Below are 22,635 nucleotides of genomic sequence, written 5' to 3' on the forward strand. Positions count from 1 at the left end.
ATGTTTGGAATTGTAACAGCTGAAATCAATTATATATATTCACTACTCCAATATCAACCTGTGGGCCGCATTAAGTGAAGGTGGGGGCTGCATGTGGCCCCCGGGCCACCAGTTGCCCATGTATGTTTTAAAGATAGAAAAAAAGAATGAAAGATCTGGCCGAAACACAAACAACCCAAACTCCCTGGCATATCTTTTCATATGGGGGTCCCTGAGTCCTTTTATTTTTTTTTCCCTATTGGGGTCTGGTATATCTGTTCATATGGGGGTCCCTGGCATATCTTTTCATATGGGGTCCCTGGCATATCTGTTCATATGGGGGTCCCTGGCATATCTTTTCATATGGGGTCCCTGGCATATCTGTTCATATGGGGGTCCCTGGCATATCTTTTCATATGGGGGTCCCTGGCATATCTTTTCATATGGGGGTCCCTGGCATATCTTTTCATATGGGGGTCCCTGGCATATCTTTTCATATGGGGTCCGGTCCATATAGGCCTATAGGCTATGTATCAATTTGGGGGTCCCTGACGTGAAAAGGTTTAAGCTATTCAAATGGCTCACAATGAGATGCATTGTGGGCTTGTAGATCTGTGGGCCGCAGTAAAACAGCATTAAATAAACATTAAACTATTTTATTTTGAAGAGCAGAGCTGAAGCACTCGCGTTGCGTTCAGCGTGTAGCATAACTAGCGTTACACTAATTCCATCTTATTTTGAAGAGAAAGCGGAAGTGCTCACATGGTTGCGCACGTGTTACTTGATCGTCAACTCCTCAGTCAGGATGTCTATTTTTATTCTATGGTCTCTGGCGCCCTCAAGTGGACACAATCAGCAACAGGCCTACAACCATACAGCGTCTGATCCTTCTGTCTGGTGCTTACGTTTGCCTTCATTTCATTTTGGAGGGTTAAAGAAAGTTGTATTTTAAAATAGTTCATTGATACAAGCCCACACGGTGCAATTTACCAGACAATTATCTGGCAATAATTTGGAAGTCTGGAATAGAATCAAATACCATGGTCACTTAATTACTGATCAAATGACAGTGTAGAAAATTGTATGCTCAAGCAAACACTATTGCTCGTAAGTTCAGTAAATGTTCTACTAAAGTGAAAGTGTCATTGTTTAAGACATATTGCACACCGCTCTATACTGCTCACCTATGGTCATCTTACAAGAAATCTAGTATGCATAGGCTGCAAGTTGCATATAATGATGCTATGAGAATACTCCTTAAAAAACCCAGAGGGGGCGGTGCTAGTGAGACGTTTGTCACTGCTGGAGTGAGGACTTTTAAAGCACTTTTAAGAAACCAAAATTAATGTTCAAATTCATGAAATGTTTGGATGTATCTACTAATGGCATCATTGTGGCACTTCCAAGCCCCCTTATGAGCAGTTCACGCTATACATCCAGACTAAGGGTACACTGGCTAAAATGCCTGTGTGTTTTTCCTGTGGGCTAAGTTATGTACTATTTATTTTACATTTTCTTATTGATTTGTATTGCCTGTTGTGTTTCTTTTATGTCTTCAATCAATGACTTGATTTCATTCATTGAGGTTATATTATGTTAAGCCCAACAAAACATACCAGCTGTAACACCTGGTAGGGGTTAGAAGTTAAAACATTTCTCTTAACTTACAGTACAATGAATACAAATAATTTTGGCCATTTGAATATACGCTCACAATGTGTCATACTGCAACACATTGCACTTGAAGATCTGTCATTTTCAAAAGACTTGAACCTGGACCTTCTATTGCTGGTCCATTTGGTCAAGCCAAATCCTCCCCTTGCAGGTGTCTTTGTACAGACAGATTGCCTGCTCATAAAAGTTCTTATCGACTGTACTGAGGACATTCAGAATATTTCTACTTGTCTTTGGCTGTCATTTTAGTGTGAAAACTTCTGCATAAGGAGTACCTTAACCTTTGGTACTTCAAGACAAGTGCATTTTGATACACATAATTTCTATTCCGTTCAACTCTACATAGTAATGTTACTAATGTTACTCTACGGTACATTATTTGGTTTTGATTGCTTTGTTCCACTTTTAACATACTGTATGTTATCTCATGCCAATAAAGCCCTTTGAATAAACCCTTTTGCAAATCCCGCCCCATTCTGCCCTGTTACTATGATGGGACATTAACCCTGGGCAGATTGTTTTTATAGTGGAAGTGGATGGGATTTTTTTTCCCTTCATAGCCTCATTACAGCTATATAAAGTACCAAAGGAAAAACACCTAGGTGATATTAATAAAAAGGGAAGACAAAGGTACAGTAGTTACATTGCAAAACAGGGGGTTTACCCGAAAATATATGTTTTAATTTGTTTAATCCCAGTGGGACAGAATCCTCTTTGCAGATTCTTTTATAGTGGTAGTGGATGGGAATTTTTTTCCCTTCATAGCCTCATTACAGCTATATAAAGTACCACAAAAAACACATCTACGTGATATTAATAAAAAGGGAAGAAAAAGGTACAGTAATTACATAGCAAAACAGTAGTTTTCCCCCGAAAAATAAATGTTTTAATTAGTTTAATCCTCTGGATCAGAGATAGAAAGAGAAGCGCATTGCATCTTGGGTACTAGGAAGAGGACAGAGAGAATGTTTCTCCTCACATAATAGGCTGGCTTTTCGTAATTCTGCCCATTTAAATTATATGTACCCAATCGTGACTCTTAGACCATTGATAAGGTACATGTGAACTAGTTTGTTGAAGCTTATTCGTTATGATGAGCGAGATCGCTTGACGCTTGCCGTCGCTATCACCGTACCGGCCGATCTCCGTGTCGCGCAGTGCGGACAGTTGTTGAAAGCCTGAAGCAACATTCTCCACTGCACAAACTCCACCCCCGATAGCAAAAAGTGAATGTTTTTTTCTGGTTGGCCAGTCAGGGAGTCTCAGGGACCAATCAGAAGGCTGACAAACGGTCTATTGGAAATGTTATAACCAGATGGATCCATTTGGAACACTCCAAGAGTTTGGCGAGTTTGAGAACCAATGCTGTAGTGTGGTGTGTGGCACAATCATACTATATGACAGCAAAAAGAAAAAACTAACAAAGAAAACACAAGACAAATTCCATTCTGATCAACTTGAAGCCAATTCTTTATTGGTAAAAAAAAACAAAAAGAAAATCCTTTCCAGAATCCAGAACATTTCATCATCTTACCCACCCAGACAAGGAGGAAGGCCTTTAAACATTTTGCTCAGGTAATGAAAAGCTCTTTTTTACACAAAGTTCACAGCAAGTAAAAACACAACCACCTCCACGTCTTACTGTGTTCAAGTCCAGAACACAACCAACTGGGAGAGCATTAATTAATGCCACCAAAGAAAGAAACGAAACGAAAGACAAAAGTAAAACATTGAATTATTCCAACAGTTGTGCCGCCACGGCGCTAGAAAGAACTTAACAATAATAATAATAATAACGTTGGGAGGAAGATCAAATATTTTGGACAAAACCAAACGCTTTTAAACCACGTGTGTTGAGAGATTAAGGCGGCAGTGAATTGAACGCTTGAGACGCCTGTCCCGAATTTACCATCGTCTCAAGACGCCAGATTAAATCACCACCTTTCAGAGACACTGGCAGATTTAAAAACAACAACAATTTGAATCAGGTCTCGCTTCTGATGAAATTATGACATTTGACGACCCCCCCCCCCCTCCCCCAGTCTGTATTCCTGTACATTGATAGGATAAGGATGACAACCTTTAAAACACTCCCTACCTTGGTAGAGATTGTCAGATTAAAAAAAAAGAAATACAGAAAAAACACAGAAATCTCAATAGATAAGCCTAGATACTGTAAGTCCCATTACTGGTCTAGTCAAGGACATTCATAAACACCCCACAGGTAAAAGTGTGAAAACCTTTCCGGTGTTAAAAGACACACATCTTCATAGTCAGGCTTCATAGCGGCGGAGAAGAGAGTTATGAAGTGAAGGGACTGGACGGTTTCATGAACTACCGGTTTTCTAACGTCAAGCGCCCCCAAAAAACAGACCCTTAACGGGATCTGTAACTCCGGGAGAGAGAGAGAGAGAGTACAAATGCAACCCAACAGACTCGTAATGGGTCCATTTGGGTTGCATTTGTACCCTCTCCGAGTCGAATTATCACTAGTTATAGTTACTATGAGGATAGTTATGGTTGTCTGGATGAAAGCAGTATCAAATGGGAGGGAGGGGAGAGGTTTGTGTAGCCTAAGGCATAACCAAGACATTAAGTGTTGAAATCACTAAAGTTTGAGCATCGCCGCATCATCTAAACCAGTGGTTCTCAAAAGTGGATTCCAGGTGACTTTGTGGGTTCTAAATTTACCCATACAAGTCAGTAACTCTGACAGCGTAACAAATGGAACCAAATGAACCCTGACGGGTACATTTGGTTCCATTTGTACACTGTCAGAGTAAAGGGGATGAGACCTTAACCTTGTTAAAAGTCAGAGAGCTACTGATCTAAACCCCCTGTGGGATGACGTTAGGTTAGGTTTAGGTTTCTCCTCAGCGTCTCTTGTCCTTGCGCTCCCGGTCCTTGTGCTCGCGGTCTCCCCCGCGGGACCTGCGGGACCCCCTGCCCCCCTCCTTCCTCTTCTCCTTGCCGTCCCTCTTAGAGTCCCTGCTGCCTCTCTTACGGCGTCCGCTCCTCTCAGAGCCTCCTCTCTTCTTGCGGTCGCTGCGGTGCTCCGAGGGCCGGCGGTGCCGCTTGCTGCTGCCGTTGTTGTCGGCGTCGCCTCCTCCCCGTCCGCTGCCGCCGCCGCGGCTCCGGCTGCTGGACGAGGAAGACGAAGACGAGGAAGAGGACGAGGAGGAGGAGCCCGTCGAGGAGGAGGAGCCCGAGGAGGAGGAGGCGCCGTCGTCTTCCTCCTCGCTGGAGGAGGAGGAGCCAGAGGAGGAGGAGGAGCTGGCGCTGCGGCTGCCAACCTTTTTCTTCTCCTTCTTCTCCTTCCTCCCTCGGCTCCTCTTCTTCTTCTCCTCCTCTTCCTCTTCCTCCTCCTCTCCTTCCTCCTCCGTGTCCTTAGAGGCGGGGGGGGCGGTGGAGGAGGGGGGGTTTAGGGGTGTGGTCTGGGCCGGGGGCTCTGCTGCTGCGGCGCCGCCGCCGGCCGGAGCATCGTGAGGCGCCGGGGTTTGGGTTTGGGTGGGGGCCGCGTCGAGGGTGGAGGAGTCCCGCTCAGGAGCGGCTGTGGTGGACTCCGCTCCCTCCTGGCCGGGTGGGGGGACCAGGGGGGTGGGGGTCAGGGTCAGGGGGACCCCCTCCTGGGGGGCCGTGGCGGGGGGCTCCAGGGGAGGCGAGGAGGACCCCTCCATCTCCTCCTCCACCCCCCCCAGTAATGGGATGACGACGTCCTGGGTGGTCTGCTGGGAGGTTACTTTGGGCTCCGCTGGCGCTGCGGGGGGGTCCCCGGCGGCCGGGCAGTGGTGGTGGGGGTCCTCCGCTTCCTTCTGGGGGTCCGTGGGGTCCTGGCTCCTCCCCTCCCCCTCCTGCTCTCCTCCCTCCATCACTACATCACTACTTCCTGCCGCTGCACTCACTTCCTCCTTATGCTCCTCCCCCTCCTCCTTATCCTGCTGCTTCCTGCCTTCCTCCCTCCCTTCCTTCTCCTGCTTCCTCACTTCCTCCCTCGTTTCCTCCCCTGCTTCCTTCTTCTCCTCCCTCCCCTGCTCGCTAACCTCCATCTCTTCCTCCTCCTCCTCTTCTTCCTGCTTCTCTTCTTCCTTCTCCCCCTTCTTCATCTCCCCGTCCTTCTCCCCCTTCCTGTTCTCCTGCTCTTCCTCCCTCTTCCTGTTCTCCCCCCTCTTCCTGTCCTCCTCCCCCTTCTCCTTCTCCTTCCTCTCTGTCTCCTCCCTCTCCTCCTCCTCCTCGTCTTCTTCCTCATCCTCCATGTCTGCGTCGTCTCCACGGTTACCCGTCACCTTGACTACCTGTCCTATAGTCTGCTTACCCTCCTTACCCTCCGCCGGTCGCTCCGTCTTGGCGCCGCTGCCCGCCTCGCGGTTCAGCTGCTGCTGCTGCTGCCGCCGCGGCGGCCGAGACTCCATCTTGTTGAGGTGCTCGGCGAACGCCTCGCGCCTCTCCTCGAACACCGCTGCACACAGAACACAGCGTAACGCAACAGTTAGACATGTTGTACTTTCATGTTGTAACATATTTGTATGGGTCCCTCAATTTGTCCTACATTTTGTCTTTAATCATCTCAAAACATTTTCTAAAAACATTCCCAAAAAAGCTAACATTGTCATGAATTAAACACTACATTTAATTATTTTATTTTTATTAGATTTTTAAGACCCCCGAGACGGGAGCACTGCACGTCTGACTGCTGTGACTCACTGCACACTCATCCTGCAAGTTTCAGAGTCTGGAAGGTGGCAGATCTGCAAGCTCACAAAGCGTCGCGGAGACACGGATGTGAGCTGCTGTGAGCTTGTAGACCGGCTACTTTTGGCACACAACACGGTGTGATGACGAAGGGTTAGCCAGGATTTACTTGGGTGATGTGACGGACGAGGCTTGCACACAACAGCGCCGTAAAATAAACATCCAATGCAAGGTACAGTAGTTGGGAACACAGCGCCAACAAGTTGGTAGCTCCCTTCAGCCAAATCGATATCATGCAAGTTCAATGCATTTTAATTCAAAACCTATTCGCTTTGTGTTTCCATTGAACTAATGCACATTCTGTTTTTTCGATAAAGCCACAAAATCCACCTCCTCCAAGCGCATAAATGTTTTTGCGGATAATGAAAGTTTATTCGAATTTGTAAGTGTTTCCATTAAAAGAATTATACGCAAAAGCCTTAATGCGCATTAAGAGGCTTTATGGAAATCGCCACAACTGAAACAATGACTGATGGACGGACAAGCCACAGTAATGTTTTGATAATCTGTGCATTTCCATACACTGTAGCTATGTGTCCATTTGTTCTGATGTGTCTGTGCCGTAGCCACTGTTTGCGCAAATGGTTCAACCCATTCAGAACAGGTACACATTATTGTGTATCATTATTTTATGCTTTAACTATTGAAAAATAGCAGATATACAACAGCTAAGTTTTTTTGAAAAAAAAAACTATGTTTTTATGTCAGCAATCTGGCCAGCCATCGTCAAAGAAAAGGTCCTTTTCACTTAACTGGAGCTCAGTTAGTCTGTTCTTGAGAGACTACTATGTCAGTGGTGCTCAAACCTTTTCATGTGAAGGACCCCCAAAATGATATTTATTTAGCCATGGACCCCCATCTCAAAATATTTAGTTCCAGGGACCACCCAGAAGCAAAATTTGAGTTACAAACGTTCGCTTTGAAAATACATATATTCAAAGATTTGCACACATTTTCACAACTTTTTCAAAAGCAGTACTACAAGCTATTTTTCACTGGTTAAAGCATTTAATAATTCTAGGCCTAAATGGGTTAAGCCATTTGATTTGAAAGGGAAAGTTATTGATTTGTGTTACATTTAGGTAAAAGAAATGGCGCGAATCACACGAGGAGCCCAGCTCACTGCCGTTACAACTCCATCCTAGGGGGAAACAGTGGAAGATCTGCCCTTTCTGACACAGCGAGCAGCCAAACACCATAAAGCCAGGCCATCAGGAAGGCTCTGCTCACCGGTGAGTTTCTTGGTGGAGTCGTCGAGGAGTTTCTGTGAGGCTGAGCACATCTTCCCAGGAACGTAGAAGATGTGAGGCTTGGTCTTGGTGCGGATGTATTTCACCAGGTGAGCATTGTGGCCGTTCCACTCCTCTTGCTGCCAACACGCAGGGAGACAGGAGAACATTTACATCTGGTTTTAGTCACAGTCTTTTGAATAACATTTCAGTTTGTTGGTCGTATTTTAGTCATGTTTTAGTCCAGTTTTAGTCAACTAAATATCCTAACTGCAGTCTAAATCTGCAGTTGACTTTGCCTCAAAAACGTTATTTTGGCGGTGCCTTGATGCCGTCGTAAAGCCTGATTTTACACTTGGCACAGCTAGATATTCATACGGTGTGCGTGGCCATTTTCTGATTACTTTTGACGCAGTAATGGTATTTTTTCATTTTCTTTCTTGAGGAATTAAAAAGTCCTTAAATTGTGACTTCACAGTCAAATTCCAAAGGGCACGCCAAAGGTTTGCGGCACAGTGAAACCCTGGCGTAGCAAACTGCTACCCAGGCTAGACTAGAGCAGTGGTTCTCAACCTTTTCAGGAAAATAACAGATCTACATGCTCACAATGCCTCGCGTTGCGAGGCGTTGTGAGCATGTGGATCTGCTATTTTCATAATTTCAGCCTCTAATATTTGACCAATATATATGTCATTTTAGAGCTATAAAAAAGTCCTTAAATGGTCACTTTAGAAATATGCAGATACCCTCAATTATGTTGGTTTGTTTACAGTTGAGTGAGAAAACAAGGTTGCACATCAAGTTGATCATCTGGGGGGGCGCCTGGTGGCCTAGTGGACCAGGCGTATACCATATAGGCATTGCCATTTCGGCATCAATGCCTGTCGGTGTCGCCGGTTCGATTCCCGATCCGAGCGACCTTTGCCGCAAAGTAATTTGGGGACCCACCTGGGGGTCCCGACCCACAGGTTGAGAACCACCGGACTAGACTATACACAGGTCCAGGAGTGGACAATACAAAAACAGTTGGTTATGGGCCACACCACTCCAGTATCAGTGTTCCTCCCCTCCCCAGCTGTTCTCACCAGTTGAGCCAGTTCTACTTTCTGCTCCAGCAGCCTCAGCTCGGTCTGCTTGGCCCGCCGCTCCTCAAAGAGCTCCCTCCTCTCGCTCTCCACCTTCTTCTTCTCTACCTCCGCCTGCACCTCCAGCTTCTGCTCGATCTCCACCCGACGCTTTTGCTGCGGGAAAGACAGAAGAGTTACCACCAGACCACATACGTTTGAAAACACGGTCACCTATTAAGCAGTGTTTCTCAACCTTTTTTTCTGCATGGGCACACTTTTCACGTCCCAAGAATCCATGGTCACACCAACATAATACGGGGTTGTAAATATCATCACTGTCGGGAAGAAACCTTGTATCTCCAAGTTTCAAATTTGTATGTTTCTTTGCAAAGTAAAGCCCTGCACAACAGTAGTGAAAACAGCAGATCTACAAGCACACAACGCCTCGCGGTGCGAGGCGTTGTGTGCTTGTAGATTGGCTGTTTTCACTAGTTTAAATCATTTTTAAAATGATAAATACAATACTGGCTTTCAAGCAGTTTCAAGTGGCACACTTGACCCTTCTCAGGGGCACACCAAAGGTCCCCAGGCACAGTGGTTGAGAAACACTGAACTGTAGGTCAATGTGGTCCATGTTTTCATGCGTCCAACTGGTCACACCTTACATTTCTGGAGTTTTCCATTTGAATGAGGAACACCCTGTGGTTGTGCGTCTACTCACTCTGTCTGAATGAGGAACACCCTGTGGTTGTGCGTCTACTCACTCTGTCTGAATGAGGAACACCCTGTGGTTGTGCGTCTACTCACTCTGTCTGAATGAGGAACACCCTGTGGTTGTGCGTCTACTCACTCTGTCTGAATGAGGAACACCCTGTGGTTGTACGTCTACTCACTCTGTCTGAATGAGGAACACCCTGTGGTTGTGCGTCTACTCACTCTGTCTGAATGAGGAACACCCTGTGGTTGTACGTCTACTCACTGTCTGAATGAGGAACACCCTGTGGTTGTACGTCTACTCACTCTGTCTGAATGAGGAACACCCTGTGGTTGTACGTCTACTCACTCTGTCTGAATGAGGAACACCCTGTGGTTGTACGTCTACTCACTCTGTCTGAATGAGGAACACCCTGTGGTTGTACGTCTACTCACTCTGTCTGAATGAGGAACACCCTGTGGTTGCACGTCTACTCACTCTTGTCTGAATGAGGAACACCCTGTGGTTGTACGTCTACTCACTCTGTCTGAATGAGGAACACCCTGTGGTTGTACGTCTACTCACTGTCTGAATGAGGAACACCCTGTGGTTGTACGTCTACTCACTCTGTCTGAATGAGGAACACCCTGTGGTTGTACGTCTACTCACTGTCTGAATGAGGAACACCCTGTGGTTGTACGTCTACTCACTCTGAATGAGGAACACCCTGTGGTTGTACGTCTACTCACTCTGTCTGAATGAGGAACACCCTGTGGTTGTACGTCTACTCACTGTCTGAATGAGGAACACCCTGTGGTTGTACGTCTACTCACTCTGTCTGAATGAGGAACACCCTGTGGTTGTACGTCTACTCACTCTGTCTGAATGAGGAACACCCTGTGGTTGTACGTCTACTCACTGTCTGAATGAGGAACACCCTGTGGTTGTACGTCTACTCACTGTCTGAATGAGGAACACCCTGTGGTTGTACGTCTAGTCACTCTGTCTGAATGAGGAACACCCTGTGGTTGTACGTCTACTCACTCTGTCTGAATGAGGAACACCCTGTGGTTGTACGTCTACTCACTCTTTGAATGAGGAACACCCTGTGGTTGTACGTCTACTCACTCTGTCTGAATGAGGAACACCCTGTGGTTGTACGTCTACTCACTCTGTCTGAATGAGGAACACCCTGTGGTTGTACGTCTACTCACTCTGTCTGAATGAGGAACACCCTGTGGTTGTACGTCTACTCACTCTGTCTGAATGAGGAACACCCTGTGGTTGTACGTCTACTCACTCTGTCTGAATGAGGAACACCCTGTGGTTGTACGTCTACTCACTGTCTGAATGAGGAACACCCTGTGGTTGTACGTCTACTCACTGTCTGAATGAGGAACACCCTGTGGTTGTACGTCTACTCACTCTGTCTGAATGAGGAACACCCTGTGGTTGTACGTCTACTCACTCTGTCTGAATGAGGAACACCCTGTGGTTGTACGTCTACTCACTCTGTCTGAATGAGGAACACCCTGTGGTTGTACGTCTACTCACTGTCTGAATGAGGAACACCCTGTGGTTGCACGTCTACTCACTCTGTCTGAATGAGGAACACCCTGTGGTTGTGCGTCTACTCACTGTCTGAATGAGGAACACCCTGTGGTTGTACGTCTACTCACTGTCTGAATGAGGAACACCCTGTGGTTGTGCGTCTACTCACTCTGTCTGAATGAGGAACACCCTGTGGTTGTACGTCTACTCACTCTGTCTGAATGAGGAACACCCTGTGGTTGTGCGTCTACTCACTCTGTCTGAATGAGGAACACCCTGTGGTTGTACGTCTACTCACTGTCTGAATGAGGAACACCCTGTGGTTGTACGTCTACTCACTCTGTCTGAATGAGGAACACCCTGTGGTTGTACGTCTACTCACTCTGTCTGAATGAGGAACACCCTGTGGTTGTACGTCTACTCACTCTGTCTGAATGAGGAACACCCTGTGGTTGTACGTCTACTCACTCTGTCTGAATGAGGAACACCCTGTGGTTGCACGTCTACTCACTCTTGTCTGAATGAGGAACACCCTGTGGTTGTACGTCTACTCACTCTGTCTGAATGAGGAACACCCTGTGGTTGTACGTCTACTCACTGTCTGAATGAGGAACACCCTGTGGTTGTACGTCTACTCACTCTGTCTGAATGAGGAACACCCTGTGGTTGTACGTCTACTCACTGTCTGAATGAGGAACACCCTGTGGTTGTACGTCTACTCACTCTGAATGAGGAACACCCTGTGGTTGTACGTCTACTCACTCTGTCTGAATGAGGAACACCCTGTGGTTGTACGTCTACTCACTGTCTGAATGAGGAACACCCTGTGGTTGTACGTCTACTCACTCTGTCTGAATGAGGAACACCCTGTGGTTGTACGTCTACTCACTCTGTCTGAATGAGGAACACCCTGTGGTTGTACGTCTACTCACTGTCTGAATGAGGAACACCCTGTGGTTGTACGTCTACTCACTGTCTGAATGAGGAACACCCTGTGGTTGTACGTCTAGTCACTCTGTCTGAATGAGGAACACCCTGTGGTTGTACGTCTACTCACTCTGTCTGAATGAGGAACACCCTGTGGTTGTACGTCTACTCACTCTTTGAATGAGGAACACCCTGTGGTTGTACGTCTACTCACTCTGTCTGAATGAGGAACACCCTGTGGTTGTACGTCTACTCACTCTGTCTGAATGAGGAACACCCTGTGGTTGTACGTCTACTCACTCTGTCTGAATGAGGAACACCCTGTGGTTGTACGTCTACTCACTCTGTCTGAATGAGGAACACCCTGTGGTTGTACGTCTACTCACTCTGTCGGAATGAGGAACACCCTGTGGTTGTACGTCTACTCACTGTCTGAATGAGGAACACCCTGTGGTTGTACGTCTACTCACTGTCTGAATGAGGAACACCCTGTGGTTGTACGTCTACTCACTCTGTCTGAATGAGGAACACCCTGTGGTTGTACGTCTACTCACTCTGTCTGAATGAGGAACACCCTGTGGTTGTACGTCTACTCACTCTGTCTGAATGAGGAACACCCTGTGGTTGTACGTCTACTCACTGTCTGAATGAGGAACACCCTGTGGTTGCACGTCTACTCACTCTGTCTGAATGAGGAACACCCTGTGGTTGTGCGTCTACTCACTGTCTGAATGAGGAACACCCTGTGGTTGTACGTCTACTCACTGTCTGAATGAGGAACACCCTGTGGTTGTACGTCTACTCACTCTGTCTGAATGAGGAAGACCCTGTGGTTGTACGTCTACTCACTCTGTCTGAATGAGGAACACCCTGTGGTTGTACGTCTACTCACTGTCTGAATGAGGAACACCCTGTGGTTGCACGTCTACTCACTCTGTCTGAATGAGGAACACCCTGTGGTTGTACGTCTACTCACTCTGTCTGAATGAGGAACACCCTGTGGTTGTACGTCTACTCACTCTGTCTGAATGAGGAACACCCTGTGGTTGTACGTCTACTCACTGTCTGAATGAGGAACACCCTGTGGTTGCACGTCTACTCACTCTGTCTGAATGAGGAACACCCTGTGGTTGTGCGTCTACTCACTGTCTGAATGAGGAACACCCTGTGGCTGTACGTCTACTCACTCTGTCTGAATGAGGAACACCCTGTGGTTGTACGTCTACTCACTCTGTCTGTAGCGACGTTGGACTCTTGTTTGAACTTCTGCAGGGTCCCCATCAGCAGGCCGAACATACGCCGATTCCTGGGAGCAACGACAAGACGTCACGTTTACACTTCCTCTACACGTTTACAACCAGACCTTCGCCAAGACGCAGAGCCACAGGGACCAAGTCGCAGGTCCAAAGGGACCGAGACGCAGGGCCACAGGGACCGAGTCACCGAGACGCAGGTCCAAAGGGACCGAGACGCAGGTCCAATTTGAATAAAAACGGAAGCTGCTGAGTGAGAGCAGTGTGCTTAACCCATTTAGGCCTGAGACCAAATCTGTGTTACTTTAGATTTTCACCACTTTACCCATTATTTTATTTTATGCTTTAACTATTCAGAAATAGCAGATGTACAAGCTCACTGTGAGCTTGTACATCTGCTATTTTTCAATAGTTAAAGCATTAAATAATTCTAGGCCTAAATGGGTTAAAGAGCGATCATTTCTTTCACAGTTGCTTCCGTGACCAATGAATGAAAAAAGGTTGGAACCAGGGGCATAGTTCTGCCGATTTAAAATGACTCCAATACGGAACTAAAACTTCCTATGATTGGCCGCTAGTTGCGCTGTTTTCCCCCCCGGCCGATCGCAAAAAGAATTGTTCTCCATTGGACCCCATTCATTTTCCCCTTTCGTGTTCTAACCTTAATTAACACTTTCATACATACTTTAAGGTTCCTATCGCTAGTTAAAAATTACCTTTCAATCACGATGATAGGCGTTTTGTGAAAATAAGGTCCCATTTATGTTATGCGGGGGGCGTGGCCAACTAAACCGATACCAGCCGGCTGTGTTCTTCTTCGTGTGCTGTATTTCGGGAGGCTCCGACCACATTCTCCCATGTATCCCTGCGGTTGCACGTGACCGTTGGCAGCCAATAGCATCCTCTGGTGCCTTTACAATCTATGATGGCAACCCCCATGCCAAGGACCAAAATGTGTCATTTGCGCTGCATAGAAACCAATGGCGTTGCTTTGTCCATATCTTTTATACAGTCTATGGTTGGGAACCACTGATGTGGAAGTGCAAATGTTTCCTTTGCATGCTTTACAAGGCAAACTAAATAAACTCAATACATCAGTCAGTGGTTCCCAATCCCATTTCCCCAACCAGTTTTCCTTGGAGCCTCCCTTCTTAAACCTGATAAAAGCTTAGCCCCCATCTCTGCAACACTGACTGAAGCCTACACCCATGGCCTACCTCTAAACAGTAAACAGAGGCCTACATGTGTAATCAGAACCCTACAGTGTCCTACCTCCAAACAGTAAACAGAGGCCTACCTCTATAAACAGAAGCCTACAGTGTCCTACCTCTATAAACAGAAGCCTACAGGTGTCCTACCTCTGCTTGCCCTTCTCGTCCATGGTCTGGTCCTGGATGAGGTCTCGGCGAGTTCTCTCCTTGGAGGTAGCTACCACTGACGACTGCAACGCCGGCTGAGACGGACAGGGGGCAGACAGGTCAACAAAACGGGGAATACTAGATGTGGGTGCAACAATTAATACAATTGAATTAAATTAATCCATTTGAATTCAGTTATAAATGTTCCAAAGTAACAGTCATACAAAGCCTACGAAAGTTGCATTATAAACTTGTAAATAGGCTATATTCGTAGGACAAAGTCAATTGTCTAATCAGTACAAAAATCCTTATCTTGAATGCAAAGCATTACTCGACGACATTGCAAATGAGCTTAATCACTCATCTCATCTATTTTGAGAATACATACGTCTTAAATGAATAACATTTTGAGCCCTTCTTCCAACAGACACAAATACTCTGTTCTCTCCCGGTACCTTTTTGACATCGTCATCGTCCTCGGCGTCGCTGTCGTGACGCAGGTCTCTCCTGGCTCTCTGGTCCCCGGCCAACCTACAAATACAATACAATACCCATCATTACAACCTACAAATACAATACACATCACAACCTACAAGTACAATACAACACAATAATCACAACTAGGGTTGGGGGCGGTAACCGCCGTACCGCGGTATACCGAGGCCTACCGCGGTGTCAGGGTCCTTACCGCGGTCAAAATAGTCAATTTTTTATTGAAAACAAGCGAGTTTTAAAACGGGGGAGAGGCGAGGACCGCATGCGCTCCATGCCGCTCTGCTCTGGGCCGCGTACCACAGGTTTGGAACGTCTATGGTTTGGAAGCCACATACGTCACTCGACTCGGAGACACAGTCTACACACAGCAGCAGGCAGCAGCCTCGAAGCGTAAACTTTCTCTGACTGTAATCCATTATCCACACAACACAAGTATGTTAATACATACCTTGTGTTGTGGCAGTAGTACCTTGTGGCATTTTGTTTTTTATTCATACGGATTACAGGCGGAGCGCGTGGACTAAAAGCGAAAATGAAACTATCTTTTACTTTTCCCACTGCGTCACGCCGACTCGCCCGTTGTGCCCCGTCGCCGATTTTATAACCTTTTCTGTCAAGTCTTGTCACTAAAACCTGTATATATCAGCACTCAATCGCTGCGATTTCAGACGTGAGTTAATCACTGTACACGATCTGATTACCCGTCTCCGTCTCTCTTCTGGTTTGTTCACACACAGCAGTCTGTGTCTTAAAAGCCCAAGTAGCTACCGTTACTATGGTAACCCGACAGTGCAGATCTAAAAGCTCAGAACGCGTCTCGGATGCGACGTGTTGTGAGCTTGTAGATCTGCTCCTTTCAAAGCCAAACCTGCTGTGCTGTACGGGGAAGTATAACTCAGGCAGTCAGGCTGTGGAGAGGCGACTTTTGGGAAGACGATTGCAATATTTTGGCTTATCACCGAACCTTAATTAATAGATACGGGGGTGCGGTAATTACCGCAGTACCGGCGGTAAATGGGAAGACGGTAATCGCGGTAACAAAATGTCCATACCGCCCCAGGCCTAATCACAACCTACAAATACAATACAACACACAAGAAGAAGAGAACAGGTGCGCTTCCTCTGATTGCTGCCACTGGTTTGGGCAGTGGGTGCTCAGCTCTAAGGTGCAACTGAATTAAAGGATCCACATGAGTGGAAAAACGGGCTCAGTTGTTGAGTTCCATTTTATTCTGAACGCTGACGCGTTTCGGCACGAGGGCCTTCTTCAGAGCAGGTTAAAACTGGTACATACAATTTGAATCCATTTTTAAAGGAAACAAGTAATCATCCCCACCTGTGTAGGGGGGAGGTGCTAGTTTACTCAGTTACTCAATTACATAGAATATGAGTATCAAAAAGCAGTTCAGAAAAAAAAAACAGTACAGTTCACAGTCAAGACCAATCACAGATGAAACATATAACAGGGATAGTTTTCTTTTTGTACATTCTATCATGGTTGGGTTTTATCAAAGAATAATAGTGTTGAGTTCATAAATTCACAACACACATCACAACCTACAAATCACACACACACACACACACACACACACACACACACACACAGCTACATTAAGAGTAGTTGAATAAACCTCACCTCAGCAGTGCTCCTTCTATGTCTCTCTGCTTGTTAGGGGGGCCGCCAGTTCCCATGTCTGAGAGACCACGTCTAGAAGAGTAGAACACACACACACACATTAACACATACTGTACACTGCCCGTTCCACACACACATTAACACATACTGTACTCTGCCAGTTCCACACACACATTAACACATACTGTACTCTGCCAGTTCCACACACACATTAACACATACTGTACTCTGCCAGTTCCACACACACATTAACACATACTGTACTCTGCCAGTTCCACACACACATTAACACATACTGTACTCTGCCAGTTCCCACGTCTAGGACCAGACCATAACACACAAACATTAATAGCTGATCTACAAGCTCACCGAGGGAACCACACTGCAAAGCCAGGAGAGGCAAGAAGCTTAGCTAACAACACTGTAGATCTCTAGACCCTGATGTTGGACAGGAGAGGGCAGCCTCTCCTGTCCAGCACCTGTCCAGCAGAGTGTGGAGGGTTTAGAGCTCTAGACCCTGATGTTAGACAGGAGAGTGTGGAGGGTTTAGAGCTCTAGACCCTGATGTTAGACAGGAGAGTGTGGAGGGTTTAGAGCTCTAGTCCCTGATGTTGGATAGGAGAGTGTGGAGGGTTTAGAGCTCTAGACCCTGATGTTGGATAGGAGAGTGTGGAGGGTTTAGAGCTCTAGACCCTGATGTTGGATAGGAGAGTGTGGAGGGTTTAGAGCTCTAGTCCCTGATGTTGGATAGGAGAGTGTGGAGGGTTTAGAGCTCTAGACCCTGATGTTAGATAGGAGAGTGTGGAGGGTTTAGAGCTCTAGACCCTGATGTTAGATAGGAGAGTGTGGAGGGTTTAGAGCTCTAGTCCCTGATGTTAGACAGGAGAGTGTGGAGGGTTTAGAGCTCTAGACCCTGATGTTGGATAGGAGAGTGTGGAGGGTTTAGAGCTCTAGACCCTGATGTTAGATAGGAGAGTGTGGAGGGTTTAGAGCTCTAGTCCCTGATGTTAGATAGGAGAGTGTGGAGGGTTTAGAGCTCTAGACCCTGATGTTAGACAGGAGAGTGTGGAGGGTTTAGAGCTCTAGACCCTGATGTTAGATAGCAGAGTGTGGAGGGTTTAGAGCTCTAGTCCCTGATGTTAGATAGGAGAGTGTGGAGGGTTTAGAGCTCTAGACCCTGATGTTGGATAGCAGAGTGTGGAGGGTTTAGAGCTCTAGACCCTGATGTTAGACAGGAGAGTGTGGAGGGTTTAGAGCTCTAGACCCTGATGTTAGACAGGAGAGTGTGGAGGGTTTAGAGCTCTAGACCCTGATGTTAGATAGCAGAGTGTGGAGGGTTTAGAGCTCTAGACCCTGATGTTAGACAGGAGAGTGTGGAGGGTTTAGAGCTCTAGACCCTGATGTTAGATAGGAGAGTGTGGAGGGTTTAGAGCTCTAGACCCTGATGTTAGATAGGAGAGTGTGGAGGGTTTAGAGCTCTAGACCCTGATGTTGGATAGGAGAGTGTGGAGGGTTTAGAGCTCTAGACCCTGATGTTAGATAGGAGAGTGTGGAGGGTTTAGAGCTCTAGACCCTGATGTTGGATAGGAGAGTGTGGAGGGTTTAGAGCTCTAGACCCTGATGTTAGATAGGAGGGCAGCGATCCTAACTACTAATCAGAACATGTCCAGTGCTCTGTTGGAAGATAACTTCAGTGTGTGAGAGAGAGTGTTGTGAAGCTGCTCCACTTCCCCACCAAGCTGCTGAAACTGACCTGAATAAACACGTATCACCTTGTTGGGACACTGGTTTCACAGAACGGGTTTCAACGGGTTGTTAATTATCATCTTTTCCTTAGCGGTACCTAGGTACCTAGCGTACCTAGCTTCTCTAGGTCCTTCTCTATAGGTAGCGAGAAGTGTTGTTTGGTGAGACTACAGTGGGTGAGGAGGAGAAGGACGGATGTTTCAAGGGGCACTCCACCACTTTTCAACCTATGTTCATATAATTGGTCCTCACTCAAAAATAGCTTTTCTTTTTTTGCATCTCTGAAGACTGTGGGCAGGTCAGAAACCCATAGTCTTGTGACATCATCGATTGTCAATCCAGCTTATAGAAACTGCAGGCTTTCTATTCGTGAAAAGTTGCAATTTTAAAGTGGAAGCCATTGTTATCACGATAATAAAAATCTAAATATTTTTTTCAAAAATATCGTTTTTTTTTTTTTTTTTTTGAAAATGATGATGTCACAAGACGATGGATTCTGAACTTCCCACAGCTCTCCTAGGAGACTTGGACTGAGTAGATTTTTTTTTTGATATTTTATCATGAACATTAGTGAGGACCTATTATATGAAGACAGGTTGAAAAGTGGTGAACTACTCCTTTAATGAGCTGCTGGGTGTCCTCAGAAATAATGACCGCGGAACAGGATGGAAACGTGTACCATTATTATGCCATTATGGACTACAGTTATGCACAGAGCCAGCGTTTATAACACATCAAATCAATTAACACATTTTAGAAGAAATACAATAACCCCCAGTTATCGTTAATAAGGGTAACATAGTTTCCAGAGCAGGTGAGCAGGTGACAGGAGTTAAACACCAGGTAAGAGTTACACAGAGCAGGTGACAGCAGGAGACATGTAGACATAGAGTTAACCATATATGGACATATTTACCTGAGCAGGTTGAGTCCTCTGCCTCTACCTCCACCTGGGCCCGCAGCCAGGGGACCACTGAGCCTCCGCAGCTGACCTGGTCTGGACATACACATAAATATTATTATTATTATTATTATTATTATTAATAACCTGCTGCCAGGGGACCACTGAGCCTCCGCAGCTGACCTGGTCTGGACATACACATAAATATTATTATTATTATTATTAATAAACTGCTGCCAAGGGACCACTGAGCCTCCGCAGCTGACCTGGTCTGGACATATACATTAAAAAACATACTCTACCCCATGCCTTCGGCTGGTGGAGACAATTAGGGCATTCACCAAATATTCGAATATCAAAGTCACTATTCGACGTTGTTCACCGGAGTCGAATATTCGCTTATTTTTATTGTTTTCTCTTTAAAAAAATCTATAGTTTATAAAGCTTGGCTAGATAGGAAGTCATAGGAATGAGTTGTCAATGCCCCTGGTGGATGAATTTGTTAATGCTCTATACAAGGGGTTCTCAATCCTTTTCAGGCCATGACCCCCAAAATAAACATAATATGAACTGGGGACCCCCACCCTGATAAGCACTCGGTTCCGCAGATAAATATTGTGAAAATAGCAGATCTCCATGCTCACAACGTCGCGTTGTGAGCATGGAGATCTGCTATTTTCACAATGTCCGCCTCTTGCTTACTTAATATTTGACAGTTTGGCCAGTTTGGTTAGTCCTATCAAATATTCGACTTTTTCAATACTTTGAGGTCGAATAATTTGAATACTAAAAATCACTATTTGTGAATGCCCTACCATAAATACACTTAATAACCTGTTGACCTGGTCTGAAGATAAATACCATTAATAATAATAACCAGGGGACCACTGAGCCTCTGCAGCTGTACTGGTCTGGATGAATAAATACCATTAATGAACATTAATAAATACCACAAACAGCTGACCCGGTCTGACAACACCAAGAAGAAAACGTGTTAAAAAGTAAATAAAACAAAGCGTGGACATAATGCCTAAATGTCTGACTGTTCCTTTCTTTTACACTTCTTCTGTCTAATTAAGAATTCTATCAAACAACAGCCAAGCGATACAAAGCCACACGCTGCACAGAAGCACAATTATTCCTTGCTATAAAAATGTAAATAAATCCGATTGATGAAGTTTGATACAAGGTATACTAAAAGGATTTAAACCACGAGAAAACACAATGGTTTGTTTACATTGGGGTCCTTTACACTCAATTCATGGAGTGAATTCAAATGAGGAAGTGTTAATTTCACCATTATTACAGCCCAAAGTGACAATGTATGTAGTTATCATGTCTATAATGTACAACACATTAAAACTATTCTAACAATAATCTTCCTTTCAGGGGGTCCCTGACTGCCTGGCACTGAGTATTTTCACATCAGGGTCAAAGAGTTATTCATTTTGTTGATCTTTAACATAACAGATGTTTGATATCTTGCTATAAATGCCAATAAACTAAGAATTATAAAAACAAAGCTCATTCAAAGCTGCATTATTATGTAAATTATAAATGCGTTCAAATCAATGTCGTCGTTATTACTGCGGCCGGGGGGGGGGGGGGGATCTACAAGCTCACAACGCGTCGCAGTGAGCTTGTAGATCTGCTCTTTTCGTTCTACCGTAACGACCGATGTATGGACGCAACATAAATAAACCAGGCCTGTTTTCCTCAACACCCTCCCAGCCTCGAATAAAACACATAAAAACGCGTATAAAACCCACTTTAAACACCTTTTTGGTGCTTTCTGAATTAAAACCGCTTTGTAAAGCGTTTATTTATTAAGACATGGATGACATTATGCGATAAATAAACATAAAACCGCTTCTAGTTGGGAGGCAGCAGCTTCCTCCTCCTGGCTGCACGCGCTGCTCTGCTCTGATGGGCGGGCCGCTCGAGCCGCTAGCCTCATGCTAATGCTAACGGTGCTAGAGAGCGTCAAATAAATGAATCAAAGCCCGGCCAAAGAGCGTCTCTCTGCGGGTCTCCGCTCACCTGGACTCGTTGGGGTCTCGGCCCGTCAGCTTGCGGATGTTATCGTCCACGTTCTTCAGGCCCTCCTTGGCCTTCTCCAGCTGGTCCTGCAGACTCCGCACCGCCACCACCGCCATGTTGCTGCTTCTCTCTGCTCTGCTGCCTGCCTGGAAGAAATACAATGACCGGCTTTACATGCGCCACTTCCTCTCTGCTGGAAGAACTCCAATGACCAGCTTTACATGCGCCTCTTCGCCTCTTCCTCTCTGTTGGAAGAACTACAATGACCGGCTTGCGGGGCATTATAGCCAAAGATATTTAATTAATGAAGATAGCTCATCCTCATTGGATCCACTAGAGTGCGACATGGTACACAAATCCTACAAATTGACTCCTAAGTGGGCGCCGGCTCTGACTGCAAATCTCGCGCACGTCCTGTTTACTGGTGCTATAGATCCCGCGAGAGTGTGTTGCTGGGACAGCTAAAGAGCAATAATAAAGTTGATTTTCTCCTTTGTTGTGTCGATGAAAAAAGCCACTTTAGTATGACAATTTTGTTAATATTATGTGGCTTGTGATGATCGGGTCCAATATTTAGTTCAGTGAGCATAGCTTCCGAACTATTATTTTGATCTGTGTTCACGTTAGCTCTCTCATTGTAAATGAATAGACTCCAACCTGCTTCCGCCTCCTAAAAAGGTGTCCCCCCTACGTCATGCAGAAACGGGAAGTACGGGTCTTTTGCACCCTCTTGCTATCGCCCTCTTGGTTATAGCCAAGAGGGCGATAGCACGCACTCACCAACCCTACTCAGAAGATGGGGTTAGGCAGTGTGGTGCGGTGGTTCGGTGTTCTGATTGGTTGGTTTTCATGGCCGTGTCTCGAATGCTTCTCAGCTGTGAACAATGGAGGAAATGACCGCAAAATACAGCACTTGCAGCTTAATTGGTCGTTTGGGCTTGATAGTTTCACACGCATAAAGATGTAAACTAACAGCAGGTGTCGAGGTGTGCCAATGTTATGAATTACATCTCCTTTCAATAGCAACGTTACGTTAGCATACTTAGCAACTGCTGCTTTTCAGAAAGTTTAGGCTACTGAAAAAGCACACAGCTGCCTCTTAAAACTGGTCGTTCGTAAATAAGCCACACTGAACGCACTATACAACGACACGCCCACTGCACTCACTACACCGAGCACACACCCGGTGCGGGTTTCCGAACGCACCCATTGATTGATTGAATACTTTATTAGAAGTTTGCATAGGAAAAGGTACAGTTTCATGACGGTACAGTTCACTGGTACAAGGTCTACTAAAAGGAGATCCATGAAAAGACTAAGCTTATTTCCACTGGAA

General features: G+C 45.8%; 1 protein-coding gene across 1 annotated transcript; it reads right to left on the reverse strand.

Moving 5' to 3' along the window:
- Nucleotides 1–3,105: 3,105 nt before the first annotated feature.
- Nucleotides 3,106–21,415, reverse strand: pnn (pinin, desmosome associated protein; the record flags this gene model as incomplete). The annotated part of the gene is made up of 9 exons (XM_080750687.1): nt 3,106–6,109; nt 7,633–7,771; nt 8,717–8,872; nt 13,101–13,176; nt 14,482–14,576; nt 14,937–15,012; nt 16,613–16,684; nt 19,275–19,355; nt 21,300–21,415. 9 exons carry the CDS (start codon nt 21,413–21,415, stop codon nt 4,527–4,529), a joined length of 2,394 nt encoding a protein of 797 aa, XP_080606813.1. The 3' UTR covers nt 3,106–4,526.
- Nucleotides 21,416–22,635: the final 1,220 nt, after the last annotated feature.

This window comes from Nannobrachium achirus (assembly GCF_963921795.1).
Source record: "Nannobrachium achirus genome assembly, chromosome: 20".
Lineage (NCBI taxonomy): Eukaryota > Metazoa > Chordata > Actinopteri > Myctophiformes > Myctophidae > Nannobrachium > Nannobrachium achirus.